Source organism: Talaromyces stipitatus, genomic scaffold (genome assembly GCF_000003125.1).
Source record: "Talaromyces stipitatus ATCC 10500 scf_1105507295523 genomic scaffold, whole genome shotgun sequence".
In the NCBI taxonomy this organism is placed as follows: domain Eukaryota; kingdom Fungi; phylum Ascomycota; class Eurotiomycetes; order Eurotiales; family Trichocomaceae; genus Talaromyces; species Talaromyces stipitatus.
The window spans coordinates 4,740,344-4,762,637 of record NW_002990113.1 but is presented as its reverse complement, the minus strand read 5'-3'; the positions used below and the strand labels follow the sequence as shown (position 1 = coordinate 4,762,637).

At 48.0% G+C, this 22,294-nt stretch overlaps 12 protein-coding genes across 12 annotated transcripts, besides 3 other annotated features; 4 read left to right on the top strand and 8 right to left on the bottom strand.

The window, feature by feature from the left end:
* Positions 1–352: 352 nt before the first annotated feature.
* On the bottom strand, positions 353–1,143 carry TSTA_077020 (ADP-ribosylation factor, putative; the record flags this gene model as incomplete). Its single annotated transcript, XM_002341681.1, has 4 exons — positions 353–445; positions 507–572; positions 627–871; positions 996–1,143. 4 exons carry the CDS (start codon positions 1,141–1,143, stop codon positions 353–355), a joined length of 552 nt encoding a protein of 183 aa, XP_002341722.1.
* A 1,095-nt stretch (positions 1,144–2,238) lies between these two features.
* On the bottom strand, positions 2,239–4,389 carry TSTA_077010 (uncharacterized protein; the record flags this gene model as incomplete). The annotated part of the gene is made up of 7 exons (XM_002341680.1): positions 2,239–2,326; positions 2,371–2,594; positions 2,644–3,036; positions 3,090–3,415; positions 3,472–3,591; positions 3,641–3,938; positions 4,165–4,389. 7 exons carry the CDS (start codon positions 4,387–4,389, stop codon positions 2,239–2,241), a joined length of 1,674 nt encoding a protein of 557 aa, XP_002341721.1.
* Positions 4,390–5,137: 748 nt separating this feature from the next.
* Positions 5,138–7,583, top strand: TSTA_076990 (60S ribosomal protein L1). Its single transcript, XM_002341679.1, has 4 exons — positions 5,138–5,251; positions 5,319–5,496; positions 5,552–5,745; positions 5,800–7,583. Exons 1-4 carry the CDS (start codon positions 5,233–5,235, stop codon positions 6,060–6,062), a joined length of 654 nt encoding a protein of 217 aa, XP_002341720.1. The 5' UTR covers positions 5,138–5,232; the 3' UTR covers positions 6,063–7,583.
* Positions 6,117–6,142: a sequence feature (AT_rich).
* TSTA_077000 (uncharacterized protein) lies at positions 6,266–7,071 on the bottom strand (the record flags this gene model as incomplete). The annotated part of the gene is made up of 2 exons (XM_002341678.1): positions 6,266–6,984; positions 7,038–7,071. 2 exons carry the CDS (start codon positions 7,069–7,071, stop codon positions 6,266–6,268), a joined length of 753 nt encoding a protein of 250 aa, XP_002341719.1.
* A 390-nt stretch (positions 7,584–7,973) lies between the features above and the next one.
* Positions 7,974–9,633, top strand: TSTA_076980 (proline-rich, actin-associated protein Vrp1, putative; the record flags this gene model as incomplete). The annotated part of the gene is made up of 2 exons (XM_002341677.1): positions 7,974–8,105; positions 8,190–9,633. The coding sequence occupies 2 exons, from the start codon at positions 7,974–7,976 to the stop codon at positions 9,456–9,458; spliced, it is 1,401 nt and encodes a 466-aa protein (XP_002341718.1). The 3' UTR covers positions 9,459–9,633.
* Positions 7,977–8,014: a microsatellite.
* Positions 8,824–8,968: a microsatellite.
* Positions 9,634–9,646: 13 nt separating the features above from the next.
* TSTA_076970 (small nuclear ribonucleoprotein Lsm8, putative) lies at positions 9,647–10,510 on the bottom strand. Its single transcript, XM_002341676.1, has 2 exons — positions 10,231–10,510; positions 9,647–10,153 (listed from the first exon to the last, which is right to left on the bottom strand). Exons 1-2 carry the CDS (start codon positions 10,253–10,255, stop codon positions 9,882–9,884), a joined length of 297 nt encoding a protein of 98 aa, XP_002341717.1. The 5' UTR covers positions 10,256–10,510; the 3' UTR covers positions 9,647–9,881.
* Positions 10,511–13,136: 2,626 nt separating this feature from the next.
* On the top strand, positions 13,137–14,674 carry TSTA_076960 (uncharacterized protein; the record flags this gene model as incomplete). Its single annotated transcript, XM_002341675.1, has 1 exon — positions 13,137–14,674. The coding sequence occupies one exon, from the start codon at positions 13,137–13,139 to the stop codon at positions 14,373–14,375; it is 1,239 nt and encodes a 412-aa protein (XP_002341716.1). The 3' UTR covers positions 14,376–14,674.
* Positions 14,675–14,726: 52 nt separating this feature from the next.
* On the bottom strand, positions 14,727–16,403 carry TSTA_076950 (HLH transcription factor, putative; the record flags this gene model as incomplete). The annotated part of the gene is made up of 2 exons (XM_002341674.1): positions 14,727–15,621; positions 15,675–16,403. 2 exons carry the CDS (start codon positions 16,401–16,403, stop codon positions 14,857–14,859), a joined length of 1,494 nt encoding a protein of 497 aa, XP_002341715.1. The 3' UTR covers positions 14,727–14,856.
* A 566-nt stretch (positions 16,404–16,969) lies between these two features.
* On the bottom strand, positions 16,970–17,572 carry TSTA_076940 (uncharacterized protein; the record flags this gene model as incomplete). The annotated part of the gene is made up of 1 exon (XM_002341673.1): positions 16,970–17,572. One exon carries the CDS (start codon positions 17,570–17,572, stop codon positions 16,982–16,984), a length of 591 nt encoding a protein of 196 aa, XP_002341714.1. The 3' UTR covers positions 16,970–16,981.
* A 1,063-nt stretch (positions 17,573–18,635) lies between these two features.
* TSTA_076930 (uncharacterized protein) lies at positions 18,636–19,052 on the bottom strand (the record flags this gene model as incomplete). Its single annotated transcript, XM_002341672.1, has 2 exons — positions 18,636–18,765; positions 18,862–19,052. 2 exons carry the CDS (start codon positions 19,050–19,052, stop codon positions 18,636–18,638), a joined length of 321 nt encoding a protein of 106 aa, XP_002341713.1.
* A 217-nt stretch (positions 19,053–19,269) lies between these two features.
* Positions 19,270–20,233, top strand: TSTA_076920 (uncharacterized protein; the record flags this gene model as incomplete). Its single annotated transcript, XM_002341671.1, has 2 exons — positions 19,270–19,588; positions 19,689–20,233. The coding sequence occupies 2 exons, from the start codon at positions 19,270–19,272 to the stop codon at positions 20,231–20,233; spliced, it is 864 nt and encodes a 287-aa protein (XP_002341712.1).
* A 135-nt stretch (positions 20,234–20,368) lies between these two features.
* TSTA_076910 (nucleoside hydrolase, putative) lies at positions 20,369–22,035 on the bottom strand (the record flags this gene model as incomplete). Its single annotated transcript, XM_002341670.1, has 6 exons — positions 21,941–22,035; positions 21,780–21,883; positions 21,509–21,678; positions 21,404–21,438; positions 21,053–21,352; positions 20,369–20,992 (listed from the first exon to the last, which is right to left on the bottom strand). The coding sequence occupies exons 1-6, from the start codon at positions 21,974–21,976 to the stop codon at positions 20,369–20,371; spliced, it is 1,269 nt and encodes a 422-aa protein (XP_002341711.1). The 5' UTR covers positions 21,977–22,035.
* Positions 22,036–22,294: the final 259 nt, after the last annotated feature.

Here is a 22,294-nt window from a genome sequence, read left to right as displayed (position 1 = left end):
CTGGGGAGAGCGGCAAGAAGAGAACTAGAAGAAATGAGAAACGAACAAGAGAAAATAAAAAAAAAAATTACAAAGAGTCGTCTTATAGAAAGAGAACACACAAATATGGGAACCCTAGCAAAAAGAAAAGTCCCTTTGTAATTCCTGCCAAATCATCACAAGAAACTGGGAGGGGACTCCTTTGCCTTTTCCACTTTGCATTTGTCTCATGACCATTTTCCAGTTTGAAGAGTAATATTTATTTCCATACTCATGCCTTTCCTCCACAAACACCATCAGCGCGAACCACACATGGAGAGAAAAAGATAGACACAAAGGACCACCAGATTTCTCCCCCTCATAGCGTCATTATTTAGTCACGGCCAGTCTTTCGCAAAGTCTCAGCGAGCCACTCCAGACCTTCGTACAAACCGTCACCAGTGGTAGCGCAAGTAGATTGGATGTACTAGAAGGGACAGCATTAGCATCAAGTCCAAGTTATTTTCGAGGAGCGATGAGGGACATACCCAGGCACGGCGAGTCAGACTCTGGAGACCGAGTTGTTGAGTGATTTCGGCAATGCTCATTGCATTCTGCGACAGTTAGTCAAGTCCATACTCTACATTCAGACGACTTCATGTACACACCGGCAAGTCCTGCTTGTTGGCGAAAACAAGGAGAAGAGCATCACGGAGTTCATCTTCGTTCAGCATACGCTGCAATTCCTCACGAGCCTCGACGATACGGTCACGATCGTTGCTGTCGACGACGAAGATGATACCCTGGGTGTTTTGGAAATAGTGTCGCCACAAAGGACGGATCTTGTCCTGACCACCGACATCCCACACGGTGAACTGAATGTTCTTGTATTCGACAGTCTCGACATTGAATCCTATCAGTTCCCATCAGCGATCTCGTTCCATTATTCTTTCCTTCATGCATGCGCAGGAACTCGAATCACATCGATAATCGCCAGGCCAAAGGTTGTATGAGAAAAAGAGAATAGGTCGACTAACCGATCGTAGGGATGGTGGTGACGATTTCACCGAGCTTCAACTTATAAAGAATGGTGGTCTTTCCGGCAGCGTCGAGACCGACCATCAGAATACGCATCTCCTTCTTACCCCATAGCCGATCAAGCAATCTCGAAACCACCAAACCCATCTTGGCGGTATTGAGAGGTAGACTAACTGTTAGACCGGAAAGAAAATTGTCAGCTTGGCTGAATATGTGATGATCACGAGGGGTAGAGTAGGGATTGCGGTGTGGTGGTGTTATCTGAGACAAAAACAAAAACACGGCGGAAGAAACCCAACTCAGGAGGCGCAAGGGGTCATGCGAGATGAGTCGATAGACAGTAGACGATAAGGAGGATAAAGTGCAGTCATAAACAGGCCCGAGTGAGAAGCATAAAATCTCATGATCGAGTTGTACAATTGTGGGGGTAGATGGTTTTGGTATTTCGCCTTGGGTTGTGAACCTCGTGTCCACTTATGGCTGTTGCAGCGAGCGGGCAAGGACACAAGAAGCGGAAAGAGAGCGGGCAGCAGGACATGAGGGAAGAGTCGGAGGAGAAAAGAAGAGTACTCACATTGAAAAGAGGATAGAGGGTATTTTTGTCGAAGATGAAAGCGAGGAGGTCTAGATGGAAGAGGGAGAGTGTAGTGTAGTGTAGACTTTAGGCTGGAGAGTGTTCTCAGCTATGGCGGAGTCTTGCCCAAGGTGAGCAGGGGGAGAATTTCTGTGCTTGGCCCAGGTCAAGAATTGCGCGGGACAGCGTAGTCTCGGTCACTAGGAAAGAGTATGAGTGGCACGTGATTTCAGCCTCGCCTGACGCATCCAACACGTGTTGACCACTGATATCTGAGATTACTGATGACTACACAAGAAGAACAGCAAAGCTGCCTTTTTATGCTATAACAATCTCACGTGTCTGCCTACCTCGAAAGGACACGGTGTTGGAACGATTCTATGAAACTGTGTTCTCTTCCTGATATCAGCGTCGGGTTGCCTCGACGACCGTATCTTCCTATGGGCCTATGGCTATCTGTCTGGTATAGAGATCAGGCACCAGCTTTTTTGAGACGAGATACCAGGCTATTAGGTGAGCAACAGGATCCAATGGCCCCTAAATCATTGAAAATCTTTCTCAGGAGTACTGTTTCGATGTGCTCATTATGTCGATGTAATGTATAACTGGTTACTCTTGAGAATGCGGAGAGCTTTTCTAGAATGACCACATCAATATGATCATTGATCTCATGTAGTTACCGCTATCGTCTCGCACGCCTTTGAGACATGAGCTCCATCGACTTCTGCTTCGAAGAACTGAACAATGTCCTCGTAACTGAGCGATATATAGTTTTTCCTTCGACTGTATCGCTAGCATACCCAAATAAGGTCAAAATACCTATTGATAAGACCATCAACACTGCAAATGCGATCCAGTACGCACGCAATGAGAGAGGGCCTTCAATATCTGGAATCTGGATACTGAAGTATTGAGACATCAAGCTCACAGGAAGAAACATGATCGTCGCTTTTGCCAATAGAATTGTAATGCGAGTCAGTTTTTCCACTGCTTGTGAGTCTTTCAGAGCGATCAAGTTGAAGTTCTGTCGATAGTCAGCACCTTCTACCATTGAATATGGTATAAAATATTACCATGAACGTTAGGGTTTCTTTCTCCGCCAAGCATGTATCAATTTCACTCAAGCAGTAAAGTCTTATGCGATCTGCTAAGCGCTCAAAGCGGCCAACTGCAGCTGATGTCAGTTGCACACCTGCAGTATAGTCGTAGGTGCCGGAAACATCTGCCAGGCTAAAAGACATATGCGCGCGATCAGGGTATTCTGCGTCATTAAATGTGTTCGCATTGCGGGTGTTTGCGTGTCGAATTTGAGCAGCCTCGTCACGCAAGAGACGCTGACGCTGCAGAATACGCGTGATGACTAGCTCATAGCTCTGATAGAGATGCTTCAAGATAGCAAGACGCCGCCCAAGCCAATGCAGATCATCTACCAGGTCGACGTTAGGCTTCGTCAACATCCTTTGCCTCTGATATTCAGTTAGCATTCATATATACATCACGCCATCATCAAAGAACTCGCCAATTCATCCAGCAGTGCACCATACTTGTGTTCTCTACGAGCTACCAGGCGATAGCTCGACACCCAGTCGTCGAACATATAGTACAATATCAAGCCAGGGCCGTCTTCCTGCTTAATGCTAGCTTCGTCAGGCTCGATGCTGGAAAAGTGGCGCACGCGCACAGATACCAAGGACTCGTTGTCAGAGACCAATGGATGTTGTTTGGATGCACCAGAGAAAATTGAAACGACATTCCGTCGAGTGGCAGCTACCAGCACCATTTCTTCTTCAATAGAGGGCATGTATGGACCAGGAAATGGGTTCTCTTGCATGGAGATGACAGTCCCTAGCAGGTAAAACACGTCAGAATAGTGGACAGCCGTTGTAATGTCAAGCACGCACCATCATCACATAGGATAATCCAACACCATAATCTTTTTCCCTCTGGTAGACCTTTTCCATTTTCCAGGATCTTATTGTTGACCTTGACCGTATAAAGGGAATTGTATCCAATGCATGTGTCTATGAACACCGATCAGCATCATCTCTGAACACCACAAAGTAGTCGTACATTTTGGTCCGTAATCCACTGAACAGAAATGCCAGATCTGATTGATGATATTGGAGAATGACAAGTACCCGAGAGAAGCCACTTCCGCACTCGCAACCGCAGGATCCAGCTTGTCAAGATGATAAGCCCCTTCTAGGTCTCTGCTCGATACTGTCTGTTGAGGTTTTTCGTCCGACTTCTCAGCAGGTTCCGACTCTAGTAGGTTTGGCTCTGCAACAGCAGTCTCCGTTTGTCTCACTGGATCTGTACACATCATCTTCACTAGGCGATAAGATAATCCGTACCGGTTTGCAAGAGCCTACAGATGGTCTGTTAGCTTCTCGAACGGAAAAGGAAACTATGAGACGCACTTTGATAGATTCTTTCTGGGTCTCCGGAGCCCACAGATGGCTTTGCAAAATCAGCAATTCAGCATTGACACTAAATCAACTTAGTCGTGACTTACATCCACCTCGTCCCAAACATTTTCGGTCTCTGACGTGCTTATTAGCCTGTTCATATCTTGCCTGTAGTGCAAGCCATACCTGATCCTTCATCAACGATACAAACTCCTCCTTTTGCAAATCAAAGCCGCACCATGCATCTTGATCACCAAAATCAAGAACGAAGTTGCGCGTAGTACCGTTCAGGAGTGTTTGTTGACACTGGCGGAAATAGTGAGCATCATCAATATTACTGAATTTTTCTGCAAGGGAAGGTTGAGAGGATAAGCTCTTGTAGTAATCGACAGCTGTCTGATGATTAGCCATGATAGATGAAGTCATCAGTCAAATCGATCAATGCTGATCGTCCAGAAGGGCGGCGTTGGATAGCCCCTGAGCAGGCGAATACCGAGACTTATTGAAGAACATAGAGAGTGATAAATTTGTAGTATTTTTTATCGGAAAGACTCCCTTCTGATATAATAGAGACGAAGAGTATGTAACATTAAAAGGCGAAATTGGATGAATGACCTTGGACTTAGAGGTCAGATGAGGCTTAAGGTGCACGAGGAGCTCTAGGCTACTGCAGCCGCCCGCGCCCTGAACCTTTCCCAGATGCACAAGCCACAGGTCATGGGAGCATCCCCATTGGCAATCATCAAATAGCTTACCTGAGTCCAGGTCCATGCTTGTTTCACAGTATGCTGCAGACAAGACTACCCTAACAACATGGAACCTGCAAGACAAGTGTCCATGAAGAATGCCATATGTGTCTGGAAGGAGATTAGAGAAATTTGAAGGGGCAAGAGCCAAAAAACACCTTTATTTTCTAGCCTGCAGTAAAATAGTCTGATCTATCTATCCAATAGATCTATCTACTCTCACAGAGTGTTCACTGAATGTTGAATATTTACTAATACACACTAGTAGCCAATCACATGACAAGTCACGGGACCTCTTGACGAAGCAAGTCTTGGCATTTCTGCCAAATGTTAGGGCATGCTAGTCCTGTTATGGTCTAGCGTCAGGCTCTTCCCACAAGCGGGGGAAATCTCTTCGCTTTTTTAAGAGCCTCGAGCCTCGTTACCTGTTGAATCTCGAAACTGAACGACATTTTACGCAGAGCCACACCATAAGAACTAATCATTCTTCTGGAAGACTGTCGCCATCATGTCTAAGATCACAGTCGGTAAGTTTTATACTCTACGAACAACTATGGAAGAAGAACTCGCCATCTAAACTTCAATTTTCAACAGCCGGAGTGCGTCAAAATGTCCAACAGCTTCTGGACTACTCTCAAAACACCAAGAAGCGTAACTTCCTCGAGACCGTCGAGCTTCAGATCGGTCTGAAGAACTATGATCCCCAGCGTGACAAGCGTTTCTCTGGCACCATCCGCCTTCCCAACGTTCCTCGCCCTGGTATGACCATTTGGTATGTTGTCCGACTTGTCCGGCAAGGGAAAGTATAGTTGCTGACTGGATTACAGCATCATCGGTGATCAGCACGATCTCGACCGTGCCAAGCACTTGGGCTTGGAGTCCGCCTCCGTCGACGACTTGAAGAAGTTGAACAAGAACAAGAAGCTCATCAAGAAGCTCGCTCGCAAGTACGATGCTTTCGTCGCTTCCGATACCTTGATCAAGCAGATTCCCCGTATCTTGGGACCCGGTCTTTCCAGGGGTTAGTCCCTTCCTTCTTTTCTCTCTCGGAATCAATAATGCTAATATCATCTAGCTGGTAAATTTCCTACCCCCATCTCCCATGCTGAGGACATGGATGCCAAGGTCACCGAAGTCAAGTCCACCATCAAGTTCCAGCTCAAGAAGGTTCTCTGCTTGGGTGTTGCCGTTGGCAACGTTGGCATGACCGAGGATGAGTTGATCTCCAACATCATGCTTGCCATCAACTACCTTGTCTCTTTGCTTAAGAAGGGTTGGCAGAACGTTGGAAGTCTTGTCATCAAGGCTTCCATGTCTCCTCCCAAGCGCCTGTACTAGATTCTGTGCTTAATTGCATTGAATCACATGTTTGGATCATGGTCCGATTGACTGAAAAAAAAAAAATAAATAAAAAAATAGGCTAGTTAGGTCCGAATAAAAGACATTTCAAACCTTGAAATTCCCTGCCGGATTTATAAATATGGATAAGATAGTTATACACAGAATAGAAAACGAAATAGCCGTCATTGCAGGTAATGCAGTTACTGCATACCCTCCATTAACTCCGTCTTATCAAGAACCATTCCTCTGATACCAATAAATTCACGAAGACTCTCCCATTCCTCACCCTCCTCTTCACCTCTCCTGTATGGATCCTTAAAACCCCAGGCTACTGCCACTCTATCGAGCGCACCTCGCTCTTCCTCTCTAAGCCACCGATTTCTCAGAGGAATACCAGGTGCCCACGACACCCGCTCCATTTGATCGTTACTCGTAGCAATGGCAATAACTCCTACAGAAGATGTAAAACCTATATATGCAAGTGTCGCTGTGAACGTGATGCCAGTCGCCATCGATGGATCCATTGTATTTTGCATACTAGCAGCCCATGTCGCAACAACATAAGATGCCAAGGGCGCAGTCGCCAATCCTGCAAGAGGAACAGCAGCATTCTTCAACAGTTTAGCTCTTGTAAACGCTGGGGCACAAAACGTCGTGTCAATAATAGCAAGCGCAAGCGATAAATTCTTCTGCTCCAGAGCAATCTCCAATGCTTCATTTGCTAGTTTTGACGAGATGGCATTTTTCACGCTTTTGGGGTTCTGTTGGCGGAACTGGATGGGTGATGTGTTGGGTTCTGGAATGGGTTTATTGGCGTACAGAGAGAATACTTGAGGGAGGTAGTCGGCTCGCTTGAGGAGGACGTGGATCTTTGTATATAGCTCGAGGACTTCTGGAGAAATGAAGACCTTTTCATCCCCTAAGAGCTCGGTGAGAAGCTGAGATATAATATCCACAATCCTAGGCCCTGACTTCTTGGGTATTCTGGATTTTCCGGGCGTGGCATGCTTTTCGTCAAGACCGAGTAGTGAAGATGCCGCAGTTGATTTTGTCGCCGTCGTCGCCGCAGGTGTATTTTGATTCTCTTTCTCATGCGGTTCTTGTGCTTTCAAGAATGATTCCATAATCTGTAAGCATTCTTGTAGTAGCGCAACTACCGCTTCTTCCGACACTGCTTTGTCTGAATGACGCAAAGCTTCGCATTTTTCTTTGATTTCGACCACCGATGACTCTATACCCGGGGTTGACGACAAGAGTCTTCTGAATAGATGCAATGGCTTCACGACGGACGGTCTGATCGCTAACAATGGAGCACAATCTCGTCGCAATGGCGTGTTGCTGGTATGATATTGAAAAGCGCTCCTCAATGGTGCGCGCTGTAACGTGGAATACGACACGGTCTCTGTTCGTTTCGAGTACTCGCAAAATTGACACACCGATCTTCGCAGCTTAGGTACCCCTCGAGGGCGTATAAAGACACTACCCATTGTGTGCCTCATTATGTTGTCGAAAGCAAAGAAGGTCAAAAGTCAATCAGACACGTGCCTGAACTTTCTGGCGCTAAAAGGAAAGCACAGGCGGAAATGTTACCGCCTAACAATTATGGGTCCAGATAGGCCGCGGACAGCCCAAGCCTTACTCGTTTGCGCCTAGCAGCACCGCCACGCGAGCGCTCAACGACCCAAGTGACATCGTTGGAGATACACTGACTGACAAAGAGACTTCATTCTGTTTTAGCTTCACCTACAACATCGTATGTCGGCACTTTTCTACGTCTCCAACCCTTCGACTCGGCGACCTTATTATATCGACTCGTTCTCACCCAGAACACCTGCCTTGCGGGTATCTGGGGTCTCGATCTTACAATCAGCTCACTTGTCCTTCAACTTGATTCTATAGAACATCACGATGCCTCCTCCGCCGCCGCCTCCCCCTCCTCCACCTCCTCCGAGCATGGGAGGTCCTCCTCCTCCCCCTCCACCGCCGCCTGGAGGGAGTATACCTGCTAGACCAGCTAAAGGTGCTGGTGGTACGGACAGGGTACGTTTCCAATGAACCACGAATCCATACATCAACGTTCATGCACTTGTGTCGGGCGAGTTCATTAGCTGACTATTTACATAGAGCGCTCTTTTCGCAGATATCAATAAAGGTGCTCCAAAGTTAAGAAAAGCAGTCACCAATGATCGATCTGCTCCTATTGTTGGGAAAGAGGCCAAATCCAGTGGTCCAGCGATTGGAGGAGCTCCCCCAGTACCAGGCATGCCCAAGGCACCCGGTGGATTAGCACCTCCTATTCCTTCGGCGAATAGACTACGAAGCAGCAGCGACGCAGGACCTACAAGAGATGATAGTGGAAGCTCAGGTGCGACCAGTGGTCCGCCTCAATTGGCTGGTTTATTCGCAGGGGGTATGCCTAAGTTACGCAGTCGAGGAGGCGTCGATACTGGTGCGAATAGAGATTCTTCATACTTGTCGGATTCAGAATCAAGTCGTCCACGAGCGACGGCACCAAAACCACCAGTGGGTGGAGCGCCGAGACCACCGGGAGCTCGACCACCTCCAGTACCTCCCTCAGCACCAGAGTCTCCTGCGCCCAATCCATTAGTCGCTAATTTGCGAAGACCACCACCAAGGCCTGCGTCACGGCCTTCGTCTACCTTGGAAATACCGCCGCGTGCTCCTCCACCTCTTCCAGGCTCAGGAAGGACTCCTCCACCACCTCCCCCATTGGCATCTCGAAAGCCGTCTGGTACGGCACCGTCAGCTCCACCACCGCCTCCTCCTCCTGCATCAGCGAACCCAGCACCACCCAGTGCACCACCTCCACCACCATCTATATCTGCTCCTAAACTTCCAGTCTCTGCACCCCCACCACCACCATCTTCAGCTCCACCTCTACCCAATGGAGCTGCTGCTGCAGGCGCATCAATTGCAATGCAAGCCGCTCGAAATGCTTTTGGAAATTCCCATAACCCTCCAGCTCCTCCAGCGCCACCTCCACCTCCACCTCCAGGCTCGGCGCCCTCACTACCACTCGCTAGTCCACCCCCACCACCTGCTACATCACCGCCCGCATTAGCTCCTCCAGGACGTCCGTCTGCATCTTCTACTCCCGTATCGTCACGTCCTACCTCATACGATGACCATTCCCTTCGAAACCAAGGGCGGTCAGCGCTAGACCCAAGCGCTTATACTTTGAGCAACGGAACATCGACCCCGGTTTCGCATCCGTCGTCACCAGGACCGACTCGAAGCGCGGTACAAGATAACCGCTTCAAGTTCCAGGATGAAAGTTTACTTCCTAAACCTCGACCTTTTAGTGGTGGAGTGCGGAGATATCGTGCTGGCAGAGGAAGTAGTGTTCCACTTGATCTTAGCTCGATAGGATAGATGACGCGTTGTTTACTGTTGATTATAAAAGCTTCGACTTATCAGCATTACTATTCCTACTATCGTATTTCTATCTACTGTGAGGATCAAATGGCGTGTTAACGTAGGGCGTATTTGATTGAAAGCTCCTTTAGAATTCCAAAGTGATCACATCGATCATTTCTAGTGCATGTCATACTCTGCGTTCATTAACAGATGAATCAATTGCTGTGTCTTCGCGCGCCATTGCGTAGTCAAGTCTGTTGCAGCGTCGGATTTGGGTTCCAATTCGTTCATACATCCATATTCGTCGGACGTTATGTATCGTATTGAAGTGCTATGTCGTAAAAAGCGGGCATGCCAATACCCTTACGAGGACAAGCCTCGTTTTCTTCCCTTTCCATGCCGGACACATATAATCTTCAAATCGAAGAGTGATAAGAATCATACATTCTTCGTCCCCCGAATAACCTCCCCCTTAACTTTACTCCAATCAATATCATTGTCAATCCCCTCATCCACCTCGCCGCAAATAACCACATTATCGCCTCGAATCAGGTAGAGGCCATGCTCAATCTCGGAACTGGGTTCGGGGTCATCTGGTGTGCGGATTATGCGTTCGACAGTTTGGGTGAGGACGAGGTTTGTGAGTTGGTCGGTTGAGAGGAGGGTTCCTAGAAGAGTGCGGCCGTCGACGGTGATGACGAGGACTTTTTCTGAGGGTTGTTAGTAGGTCTTTGTTTGTTGGGGTGGGTGTAAGAAGAGTCTGGCGGTATTGACGAGGGAAGCTCACTGTTGATATATGAGCTTAGAGACATAGCGACTGATTGGAAGATTGGTTGGGATCACTCCTCGAAATGTCGACAGTTTGATATCTCGATGTCGGTGGTAGGTAGCTAACCCGCGCACGCGCCGAAGTTCCAGACAGAGGGATGACTGGACTCAATGCATTACATAGATGAAGCATATAACGAGAGACTTGTCGAATTGAATTTGAAATGATTAAAAAGTGGCTGAAGCTATAGGCATGCTGTAAATCGAATGTTTGGCATGACGCTAGATGTTTCTGAGGTAGAGGTTGAGATGGATCCAGCTCAAATCTTGAGGTTAGCTCCACCTTTGTTTAAGTCTTGGCGCTTTGAATGAGGCTCCCCATTTTCTTCAATCTCGTTACATCTATCTGCCTTTTTCAGTTCATCGTATACAATCCCAGCATTAACTTCAATTACTCGGTCTCAACAGGAAATTATCGCACATAACCTGTTGGCAATCACCTATTGCGAATCTACGGCTTCAATCCCCGCAACCTACTCCGGAGCTGGCTGCGTCCATACTATTCCGTACCGGCGGATCCTCATCAAATCATCGCCTTATCGGCCTCGTATTGCTGACATTTACCTTATGAGTTTGCCTGCTGCAAACTGGTGTTTTTCCTAAACATGCCAACTCAACCAATTAGGCATGCTTCCTGCGTCACGCTAAATTCATCAGCCTGGCCCCGGAGATCTTCAGCCGCGTTCCACAGCTTTGGACAAGACGTTGTGAAAGAATTCTATGGCTGGTACCGCTTCATATCTGTATAAACAATTTGGGCTTGATAGGTTTTTGGTCTTACTGCGTTTGTCGCGGAGTACTGAAATGGTCCGTTTACCCTTGAGTGACATCAAGTACAAGCCGTGCGGCCCTTTACACGTCGGATCACCACATATATATACACGCCCCGCATACTATCAATAAGCCGACTCGCGAATCAACTGTGCTCAATGCCGGAATTGATTGACCTACTTTACCCGTGGCCAGTGGTCTCGGCACTGGCATCTCATCTGGGAATCGGGGATCTACTGCACCTATCTAGGATAAACAGCGAGTTCAGGGCAGTCCTACACGGCTTCCCACGTCCCAGACAATCGAGTTCGCCGTCGTCAAGCCCAAAGGATGAAGCGACTGCCGAAAAAGTGCGACAGGATATCTTTGTTGGCCTGCATCAAAATCCATATTGGAAACATTTGAAGAGTATTGCGCAAATGGAGTGTGCAGAGTCGGAGCATCGGAAGGGATATCATTTCGGTTTGTGTCGGTATTGTTCTAGCCCTGTATGCGATGCTTGCATTGTGCGGGTAGGTTGTTCATCTCGTATTCCTTGATTCTTATTCTCCATCTAACAACAGGTGGTAGGAATCATTCGCACAAAATACCAGTGCCTGGCGCACTCGAACGCGCCATCTCTGCACAGATTGCTGGGCACTAGGCAATCCGCATAAAAGTCGCAATTTCACAAAGCCACCTTCGACCTTGACCTCATATAACTTCCTACCGGGCGATGGAGACTTTTGTCGCTGTACTGTGCACGACGGTTGGCTCTGCTCAGGTTGTCGTAGGAAACAGTGCGAGGATGCAGAGGCGCAGCGAGTGCGTTGCTATGGAGAGGGGTGCGCGAATATAGCTGGTTGGGATCGAGAGAGACGAAGTATATGTCTTTGGTGTGATTTGCCTTTGTGAGCTGCATGGGTATGCTCGGGTAATCAAGTATTGCAATCTCGGAATGTACAACGCATGTAATGACTCGTGAGAATGAGCGAATTCAAGTCGGCCGAGACCTGTATAGATATGTCAGGAACTAGGGGCCACACACTGACTCGTGATATGGAGCAGTACCTGGACATGCTGACTCGCAACAAAGAGATTCAAGCGGTATGGCAAAACCTGACATGTCATAATCGCTGCCCACGTGCGGAACATCGTGCGATGCATACAGAGTCGGAGCACGGAGTTACTTGCATTACAAAATGCTTATTTACATTCAAAGCTTACTACAATAAGTCTAATGACCGTGCAGTATCAACCCTCGTCCAATCCTTCATACCGCTACGTAGTTAGGTATAGAAGTATAGAAAGTCATACGTAGCAAAGCCAATGATCCACCCCATGAAGCACACGTTCCACATCAAAGCGTATGATCGTTGCGCCCCATGCGGCGGTGTAACGATCCCCACTGCGGGTTGATCATCACCGACTCTTTTCTGTCGGTCATTGTTGTTTCTGATCTACTTCAAGTTCGAGGCAGAGTACTCAGTATATGTAGACTGAATAAGAAATGCTTCAACAGTCCAGCCAATCCGCGTGACAGAACAAGAGTCAGATACGCGCTAGTCCGCAACCGGACTGGTGACACACTTAGCGGCGGCAGCATTCAGCCACCAGCCAATGAGAGTGCGCAAATGGGGTACTTAGTCGGGCAACTAAGCCCAAATGATTCCCCTCCCTCTCGCTGAGTCTCGCAACTTCCCCTTGCTCAATCAACCTCACATCGCCGTCTTCCCAATGTCAAACCTCTCTGTTTCGTTTTCACTCGCTTTCCCGCCTCTCTCTGTTTGAGGCTTTCTTTGCGTGTTTCACTTTTAAATTGGTCTCGTCGTCTTTGAAGTTTGTGCTTTTCCTTTTGCTGGTTCCTTAGCGACTACTCCCAGTGGATATCCGATCTGTACAACAGTACAACAAGTCTAAAAACGATAGAAGGTGTACAGATCCCCGCACTCAAGTTCGATTTGTATCACCCACATATTCCGCCAGCATCACATCGCCCTCCGGGCTACTTGCCGCCGTCCTCCATGCGCTCCGTATCCAGTGCCAGTCGTTGCGTGCAACGCCCAAAACTGTCCTAAGTGACACTACCCTACCTATCATAAAAAAGTCAGCGCCATGTGGTTAGCCCGCGGCGTACAGTCCGCCATATTCTACTATGCCACATGCACTCCCTGTGCCGCTGCAGAGGATCGACGTCGCCGGAAGAAGGAGGCTATACGGACCCAGCGGGAACAGGCCAAGTCCGCCGTGATAGTTACCGATCAGCCACGATTATTCCCTCAGCCGACGCCGTTCAGTACGAATGTGGGATGGATGGAGGAGATTGCATTGGGACCGGGTCCGCCGGCTCGTCGACATCGCGCCAGGAATTGTCAGAACGATGGATTACCTAGGTTATCGTCCACGTCGAGTATGACCGTTGAAGGCTCTGTGTTATCGGGAGGGAGAGAAAAGGTAACATCTTTGAGCGAGAAATTACATTGGTCGCGCTTCCAGCGAGAGGATGAAATACTTTGGGGCGAAGAAGAGGATAATACCGTCCAGGGCTCGTCGGTTGGTATTTCCGGCCGTGCTCGCGCTGGAACGGGGCATTCGAATAAATATTACATTGCGAGAGCACCCCCCGTGAACGATTTGCATCCGCCCATAGTGAGCGGTCCGACGAGTCGTGCCGAGACACGATGGATGTTACAGCCGCCCCCTAGTGCCAAGGTCATGGCCGGGAAGGCCAGGCACGATGTTTCACGTGAAAGTCGAGGTTCGAGCATAAGAAGACGAAGTCGTATTGACATGAAGATCAAGGAGTCCGATGAAGAAGAGGAGATGATCCAGGAGGGGCAGCTGAGTTCCATCACGGATCGGCCTGACTGGTTGATAAGAAAAGCGACCAATTCATATCGTCGAACAGGCGATAAGAAGAGTCGGCCTACAATGCTTGAGATTGATACGAAACTGTCCCCGGGAAAAGTTGACGGGAACTACGGCAGTCTACAACCGCCCCCTACAGCAGCCACAACAGAAACAGGACGATCAACATCCATGACCAACGTTCGTGCATATGACGAATGGCATCTCCAATTATCACCTTCCTTTGACTCCCGGTCTAGTTCGCCATCGAGCATGGGGTCGCCGGACGACTCGCTCCATTGGCCGGACACGCCGTATTCACGACCTGATTCCAAACGCACGGCAACAGATCCCGGCAAAGTGTTTCATCCATCGTATCTCAATCTAGCGGCTTCCGCGAATCGAGACGAGAATAAAAGTATTGAAGCTATACATCTTGAAGTGAATGAGCCGAGATCGAGAGAACAGATGCAGCCATTGAAATGGCGATGGAGTTTTGATATTTAGCCTTCTCCCCCCTCCCTGGGGCAACATACCCCTTCCAACATACCACGAACACCTCTTGTACAGTAATCCACCATCCTTATTGCATTCTCTTTTCTAGCATCATTGCATAACCGTCTCTCGACATCCTTTCATTCAACCACTTTTTTTTTCCCTTGGCAAAACATACAAACGGCGTATATTCCTTTTCTTCTTGTTTATTGAATTTGAACTGCTTCCTGGAAGGTTGTGGAAGAGCTGTGTTCTCCATGACTTGTGTCTTCGTTTCGCTTTTGGTTTATCATTAGCCAGGTTATATGGTTGAAGATTCTTGCATGCATGCGTTTTCTTGTACAGTTTTTTAATAGCTGGAATGATAAAAGCTTCATTTTTGCTTGTTCATTCACTATTCATTTACTTGCCCGTAATCCATAACATCAGGTATACAAGAACACAAATCTATCAAAATAGAGTAATAAACTTGATGAACTTGCTCATAATAAGCTCATGAGGTAAGTAAATCCCTCACACTCATACCCATCCTCTTATCCCTCGCCGAAGATGACGACGAAGAAGCCAAACTAAACTTCCTATCTTCATTCCCTCCTCCAGCTTCACTCATTGATGCCCCCCGCCGATCCATATTGAGCATTAACAACGCCGCACTCGCTTCTTGGTCGATTATACTATCATGAGCCACGAAGACGGGACTCGCCATACTCGCCGCTGTATGAATGGATGATATACTTTGTCGATGTTGCTGCTGGTGTTGTTGTTGGGGTAGAATAGCGGGTGACGGTGTGGTAGATGCGATTTGTTGTTGTGGTACGCGATAGGATTGGAGTTGTGTTTGTAGATCTGTTTGTTGTTGTTGGGCGCGGATTTGGGGAGAGTACAAGGGACGTAAAGCTGGGGATGGGAGGATGGGATGATTGATTCCGTCTAGGGATTGGATTTGTTGTTGCGAGGAAGAAGAGGTTATGGGTCCTGTGTAAGGGGAGAAGGATGGGGAGGAATAGTATGTTGATGTTGCGGAGTGGGTTGTCCTGTTGTCTTGAACAGGTTCAGGTGATGAGGAACCTGATGATGATGAATCTTCGTTTGTCAAGGGAACAAGTGTTTCAGGTGATGTTGGTGATGGTGGTGCGAGGGGAGGATTGTTTAGTCTGGGCTTTTTGGAGACGGAGTTTGTCCGTCCTGCTGCTGTAGAGGCATTGTTTTTGAGCTCGGTGATGCATTCTTCCAGGTAGTTCATATAATCAATGCTTGCCTATTCCATCAATCAGTACATATTTCTGTAAAAGTTGAGTGTTTGATACACACCTGAAGAATAGCAAGCTTGTGCATCTCCTGTCCCCGACAGGCGGGTATCATATCCTTCAACGTCGCAAACTCCTCATTCATCTTAGACCGTCTCCGTCGTTCAATTAGACTATGCGCTGTTTTGCGCGCAATCTTGCGTCCAGCTGCTGAAGTAGCACTGGGCTGTTTTCTTTTCGACTGTTGTTGAGGAGAAGTGGCGTCATTAGTGGTAGCTGCTTCTGCTGGAGTAGCTGTGGCATTGTTTCCTGTTTTCGACATAGTTGCAGTCGAAACTGAGCCTGATTTGGCTGTTGACTGTTTCCTTGGCGGAGATTGTTTGTTTGCTGTTGCTGTCGCAGCTGCTGGTGTGCTACGATTAGTCGGCGCAGTCTTGGGTTTCATCTGTATAATCTTCCTTGACCTCGTCGGAGGAGGTGGCAGATTAAACTCATCCAGTGCCGCTGACGAAGATGTAACCGTCGTCGTACCTGCAGCAGTGCGTTTCGTCCCCGCGCGAGCAGTAGAGCTTACACTTGTCTTGCGCTCAGGTGATGCAGGTGAAATAGGTGGCTGTGATATCATTGACCCCTTGCGACTGTTTGGGCCGTTGGCAATCCCACTGTCGCTCAATGCGGCGGGTGGTAATGCAAATGAGTGCTCAGACATGGCGTCTATAGCCTGAAAGGAAGAGTCCTTGATAATGAGCTCGCCAGATGCGGCGGGTGTAGGAGGGAGATGAGCTGGTGGCATATCTTGTATCTTTTGATAGGCGGATGGATGTCACTGTATCACCAGCAAGGACAATGGTCAATTAGGGAAAATGGTGATGTTATACAGTACAGAAGAAGAAGAAGATATACGATAACCAGCAGGAGAGATCACATGCGCTGAGATGCTGTCGCGTGCCTTGTGCTCCAACAATCGCCCCTGATAGGCTGGCCGAGCTGGCCTGTAAAAACGGCTCTGCTGAGCACGCGACAGGGGCTTGCCACCTAGGGCTAGTTGATGATACGCTATGTATTTTATTTTGTATAATAGCACTGAAATAAAACTGTAACAGGTGGTATGGCATTAAAGTGAATCTGATTATCTGATTGGCTCAATTAAACATAGTTCGCAGCGAGTCTCACGTGTTTTGCACTCCCAATCCAGCCAATCACGAATCAACGTGCTCCTTGACACAACGGTCTTGGCACGCTGGGTAGTTCTCCCAGCTACAACAAACATCAAACTGTCAGCAACAACATAACAATTATAGAATGAGGAAATAGGACTCACCAGAAATCATTGTCATTCGGCAACAACTCGGCACACTGATTCGCCAAATCCTAGCATCGCAAAGAGCAGCTATCCTTGTCATCAACGCGTATCTCGGGCGCCTCGCTAAAGTCTAGCGCGTTGGGACGCGGTTTGCCGTTGGGTTTGGAGATTGGTTTGCTCCAGAAGGGCTTGTCTGAGTCCTTGTTGGTGGTGCTGTCTGCCTGTTCGGCGAGTTCTTGAACTGGGACGCTTACGTCGTTGGCGGACGAAGGGCTTGTCGAAGGCTTTTGGGCAGCGTGCGTTTCTTGAGCGGGACGATGGGCGGATGAAGATCCTGCTGCGACGGACTTTGATGGTTTTGCCGAAGATTTGAATTTAGATGATGGCCTTGGCTTTGATAACGAAGGAGCTGCCGAGGATGATGCTTTGGCAATCGAAGACATGGACAGCATGACTTTGCTAGCATCAGCACCAGCGCCAGCGAACGGTGTAACTGTGACCACCTGTGCCGACGAAGAACCGGAAAGAAGATCAATGGCACGCAATTTGGCGCGTCCGTTTCTCAAATTTGAAGGTATTTCGCCGCCGTTGTATTGTGCGGCCATTGATGTACCGGCCAGCAAGGCCACAGAAACGGCGGCAAGATTTTGAAAGTACATTGTTAATTTTGTGATCAGCCAGATCAAAGGAGTGTGGTGAGATAATCTGGACGAAGTCAACCTTAAATGAAACGAGGGACAGGGATGAAAGGAAAGTATAGACAGTAAGACTGAAGGAGCATCAATTATTTCAAAGTCGAACGGAGGTCTGCCATCCTCTTATACTAACGATTAGTGACTCTTGACTCTGACAGACACGTCATGCCCTCAAAGGTTGATACGGATAAGACGCGACTCGAACCAAGTTTGACACTGGTATGGATCTGCCGCGTAAAATATTTTCTGTCTACATGTCTTGCGGATCAAGCTTCAGCCTATCGGGCGATAGGCTTGAGGTATTTGGTGTTTTGAGCGGGATGGCTTGCACATTCCTTCCTACACACGATACATTCCGGAAGTGTAGTACGTATACGTATGTACTCAGCCAGTAGAGAAGAAGGGGCTTCAGTCGGCAATATATTTGCTATGTACATTGGCAATTGCTTCGTCAAGTATTGGCAAAGCTTCTTTGTGGTCCCAAAGCTTCTTTACGGTTGACATGGTTACTTACGTCAATGAAGCTAAAGACTTTTCTTCACAGCTATTGACATCAGCCATTGGACTTGACCTTCCTGTGCAGAGACACTTCTATCTGCAAGGTACCATATGAAGATCTGCGTACGACATACTCAGATACATGGTATGCATACCAACCCGACAACACCATAACCAAAACCCTCGGATTGACAGGTCTGCATGACAGTCTGCATTCAACTTACACCCACATCGACCTCTTGAGCTAAATGCTTTCAAATACTCTGCTCTTAATCTAAATCTTGGTTTATCTACGTCTAGGTGTGTAGAATCAGCTGCATGAGCCGGCAACACTGAATTCAATATATTAAGACTGATCCCTAAGAACTAGGGTGCGCACCAGTGTCGTTAGAAGGTAAACTAATTATTCAGGCTACTGCAATGTCTCAAGATCAATTGATAAGGAATAAAGGCACTACTCATAGCAATCAAACTTGCATTTGCGATTTCAAAGCTCCATAAAATATACATTCCTACCATAATGGCCACTCTACTGCGACGGGTTTTCGGCAGCAAAGGCGCTGCGTAAGCTGTTGATATCACCATGGTCTTCAGTACATGTGCAAAAGCCAAAGGCGACATCCTCTTTAATCATACACTGAAGCGCGGAAATGTGCCCACTACACAGTTTACAGCCCAGTCTGTGCGTCTCACAGACTGACTGACAGTCATAAATCAGTTATTAGGCTGTATACTGTCGACACCAAACGTAGCACGCATCGCGAATTCCGTGTTGGCATACCTGTCGGTGAGAGATTGACTGCGCAGTATCAAGCAACTCCGAGGCAAAGTAAGTGAGTTCACAAACTGTGGTCCCCAGATTGCCGTAGATAAAGACAATTGGGGCTTCAGCGGCGCCAGATTGGCGTTTCTGCTGATCCCATCGGCAGGCGACGATGTCGAGCATGACATTGTAATCGAGTGGGATCTATCGCTTGCACCCTCGGCCACGAGAGTTGTGTGCACATTTGGGTAATTTGGAGACGACGAGAAGCTATTCCGAGTCTTCATCCGACGCAACGAGTACAGGTGCGCTTCTGGCCGTGGTCTGCACAGGGGTTTTGTTTTTGCTTGGGCTCCGCTCTGTCCCAAGGATGAAGACATGATGCAGGATTTTCTCATGTATGAAATCGCCCACAATTGGCGGCGTGGACTTCGGATTTACAACTGGCGGAACTGAGGATCTTATAGATGGATGGTTCAATGATGGCATTGCGGAGTACTACTCCTTAATCCTGCTCTATGTATTCGGCATCTTGACAGAAGATCAATTTACACAACGGTTTAACTGGCGTATTTCGAGCTATTATACAAACCCTGATCGCGCAGTGCACAATAAGGACGTGCAAGATCGATTCTGGCTTCCTGGACGCGTACATCGGATTCCATATCAGCGCGGGTATATGTACTTTGTACAGCTTGCCTACAAACTACACAACTTGGGTAAAAGACCGCTTGATGAGTTAATTAGAGCAATGATCAAATTACGTGCAGCAGGGCCAGCCGCATGGCATTCATGTATAGTTGTCGCTTGTCGAAACAGAGCTGGGACGACCCATGGCACTAGGCGACTATAAGGACATGTCCAACGCGAAGCAAATCATACTACCATCAGACGGTGCCGGAGTTTGGATTTCGAACGGCAAATGGAACCTTGAGCCAGTGGCACAAGAGGAGTTCTATCTCGAGTTTCCAGAGGAGAATCTTTCCAGTGAATCTCGGGTGATTAGAGGTTTGGACCTCCAGTCAAGAGCGGCAGAAGCTGGCTTACGAGAGGGCGATGGGATCACTTGGGGATATAGATTTCTTGTTGATGAAGATGTTTGGCCAAAGTTGTTCACCATGAATGTGAGGGGAAGCAATGAAGAGACACTACGTAAAATCCACTTAATGGCCTCGGAGCTGGCATACGGTACAGAGTTATCAGTTCGCTTGATTACATTTACACTGTATATATGTTCAATCAATGCCACTACGCATATCTGTAGCACAGCAGCGTATCAAGAACTTCTCGGGCTCGCAGCTCAGCTTTCATCGACATCGAAGTATCGAGCTCCTAATAAAGCACAAATGAGATGTCAACACTAAACAAAACATCTAGCTCCAATTCTATCTAACCATAATATGCCCCATCTATTCCAGTAATGATCAAGTAAACAAGAACGTAGAGAATAACAAATCGAACATGATGTTGGCACACAAAACAGTAGCGCATGTAGAAGACTATTCAAAAAGCTTCTTCATCAACAACATACCAAAAGTATCCCCACCAGGCGACTCCCCAATCCTAATAATCCTATTCCCAGCTCTCGAACTCAGCCATAGACCATGGTCACTGTGACTTTCCACCTCATCTTCAACTTTGTGTCTATTTCGTCGATCAACGACACACATCCCTCTCGTCCATTGACCCACTGTCTCAATTCGGATATCCTCCGGTGATGTCGGTGTAGGTCTCCATCGCGGATCATCCGATGTCAATGCGTACCATACACAGACGGGGTCGTGCAAGGTGAGACTAGCTTTTGCGCCTTCATGGCCTGGATGGAGACGCTCAAGGGTTTGGAATACGTGCGCCATGAAGGCGTCGACCCATTCGGCTAGAGGACTGCCGGATTGGAGTAGTGGAGTGATGGTGTGGTCAAAGTCGCCGCGAATAAGATCGTGATGGCTTGTGATGTCCAGTGGGAAGAGTTTGAGTGTTAGTCGCTTACTGAGTTTGGCTGGATAAGGCCGTAGTCTTTTACTGGGTGGAAGGGTGCTTTGTGGGTTGGGCGAAGTTAGGGCAAACACACGTGCTGCGGCAACGGCGTCGGCATAGGCGTTGAACTCGCCTACTGGCGTGACCTAGACAGTTTTAGTCGTGCGCTTCGCAGTAATCTTCAGATGGGATGTTGTAGCACATACATTTCCTGGATCGTTGATAGTCCCTCCCATAACGACGACTTCCTTGACTCTAAGGAAAGTCTCTGGATCCTTAGCAGCCGCCAACGCGAGGTTTGTAAGAGGCCCGACAGCAACAATCGTGACGGTGTTCTCTTCATTTTCTTTGAGAACGCGAAGTATCTCATCTGAAGCAGGTTGTTTTGACGGGATGAATGATTGGTGAGATTCTGAAGGAGATGGGCCGACGTTCGGTAGGACTTCGGGGTCTGATATTGGATCGAAGAGATGTTCCCAAGACTCGCCGGGGGTGAGATGAGGGTGCTATCGTAATATGAGATTAGTGCATATATTTCCGGAGAGAACGCAACTCACGCTAAAGTGAATTCCACCCAGGCCGTCCTTTCCATCTAGAGACAACCAACAGGTTAGCGGCCAGACTCAGCTTGTAGCTCAGCGAATGCTAGATAGATTTCATACGGAAATAGTCTGCCAGCATCTTCTGGTCATCCAGCGGTTGTTTAGCGCCGACTGCAATGACGGGTTTGTGTGCTCGGAGCGTATCGAAGCCCTCTGGTCTGCCTTGTTTCTTGCGCCATGCCATTTCGCGTTCAAGGATATGCAGCATTGAGACGACGTTTCGTAAGCAGCTGTTAACATCAGCCGTTGTCAGAATTCACATATTAGGGTGGTCCGGAGCGAGGTGATCAAGCTTCTTGCAAGGAAAGATAGGAGCTGTATATTATCATACCTCTCCACTTCAATATTGCCAAATGTCAATGAAATAAGCAACACCTCAATCTCTTCCGGAGACGATGCAAAGGCGAGCAGCATAGCGAGAATATCATCGATACCCTATATATCTCGTCAATGACCCTTGGTGGCTCTCCGGACTGGGACATGACAGCTTACCGGATCGGTATCGATGATGATCTTGTTCTTGGCCATCGCGATCGAGTGTCTCCCAAGTGCTGTAAAGTAGTGTGTTCCTGTATGTTTTCAGCAGTGAGCTGAACTTCAGCTCAATTTGTACTGGGGAATGCCTTATGATATCATGCGGAGTCTCGAAGAAGTTTCCCCTCCCCCGCTATCCGCCAGCCCGCGATTGGCTGGTCGATTGTATACAATGTTATGCAGCATTCACACGATAAAGAGTCATCCAGATCTATTTCAGTATCAACTACGCTGCTTTGAGCCCGCGGCCAGAACTGTCTCGATATGTTTCCGGATAAAGGTGCCGCGCGGAATAAGTAGCGTGTCTCCGCG

Coding starts and splice junctions, on each gene's coding strand:
- TSTA_076990 (XM_002341679.1), top strand. Junction 5,497..5,551: donor CGCCCTGGTATGACCATTTG/GTATGTTGTCCG, acceptor ACTGGATTACAG/CATCATCGGTGATCAGCACG. Junction 5,746..5,799: donor GGGACCCGGTCTTTCCAGGG/GTTAGTCCCTTC, acceptor AATATCATCTAG/CTGGTAAATTTCCTACCCCC.
- TSTA_076970 (XM_002341676.1), bottom strand. CDS start 10,255: ATGTCTCTAAGCTCATATATCAACA. Junction 10,154..10,230: donor TCTAAGCTCATATATCAACA/GTGAGCTTCCCT, acceptor AACAACCCTCAG/AAAAAGTCCTCGTCATCACC.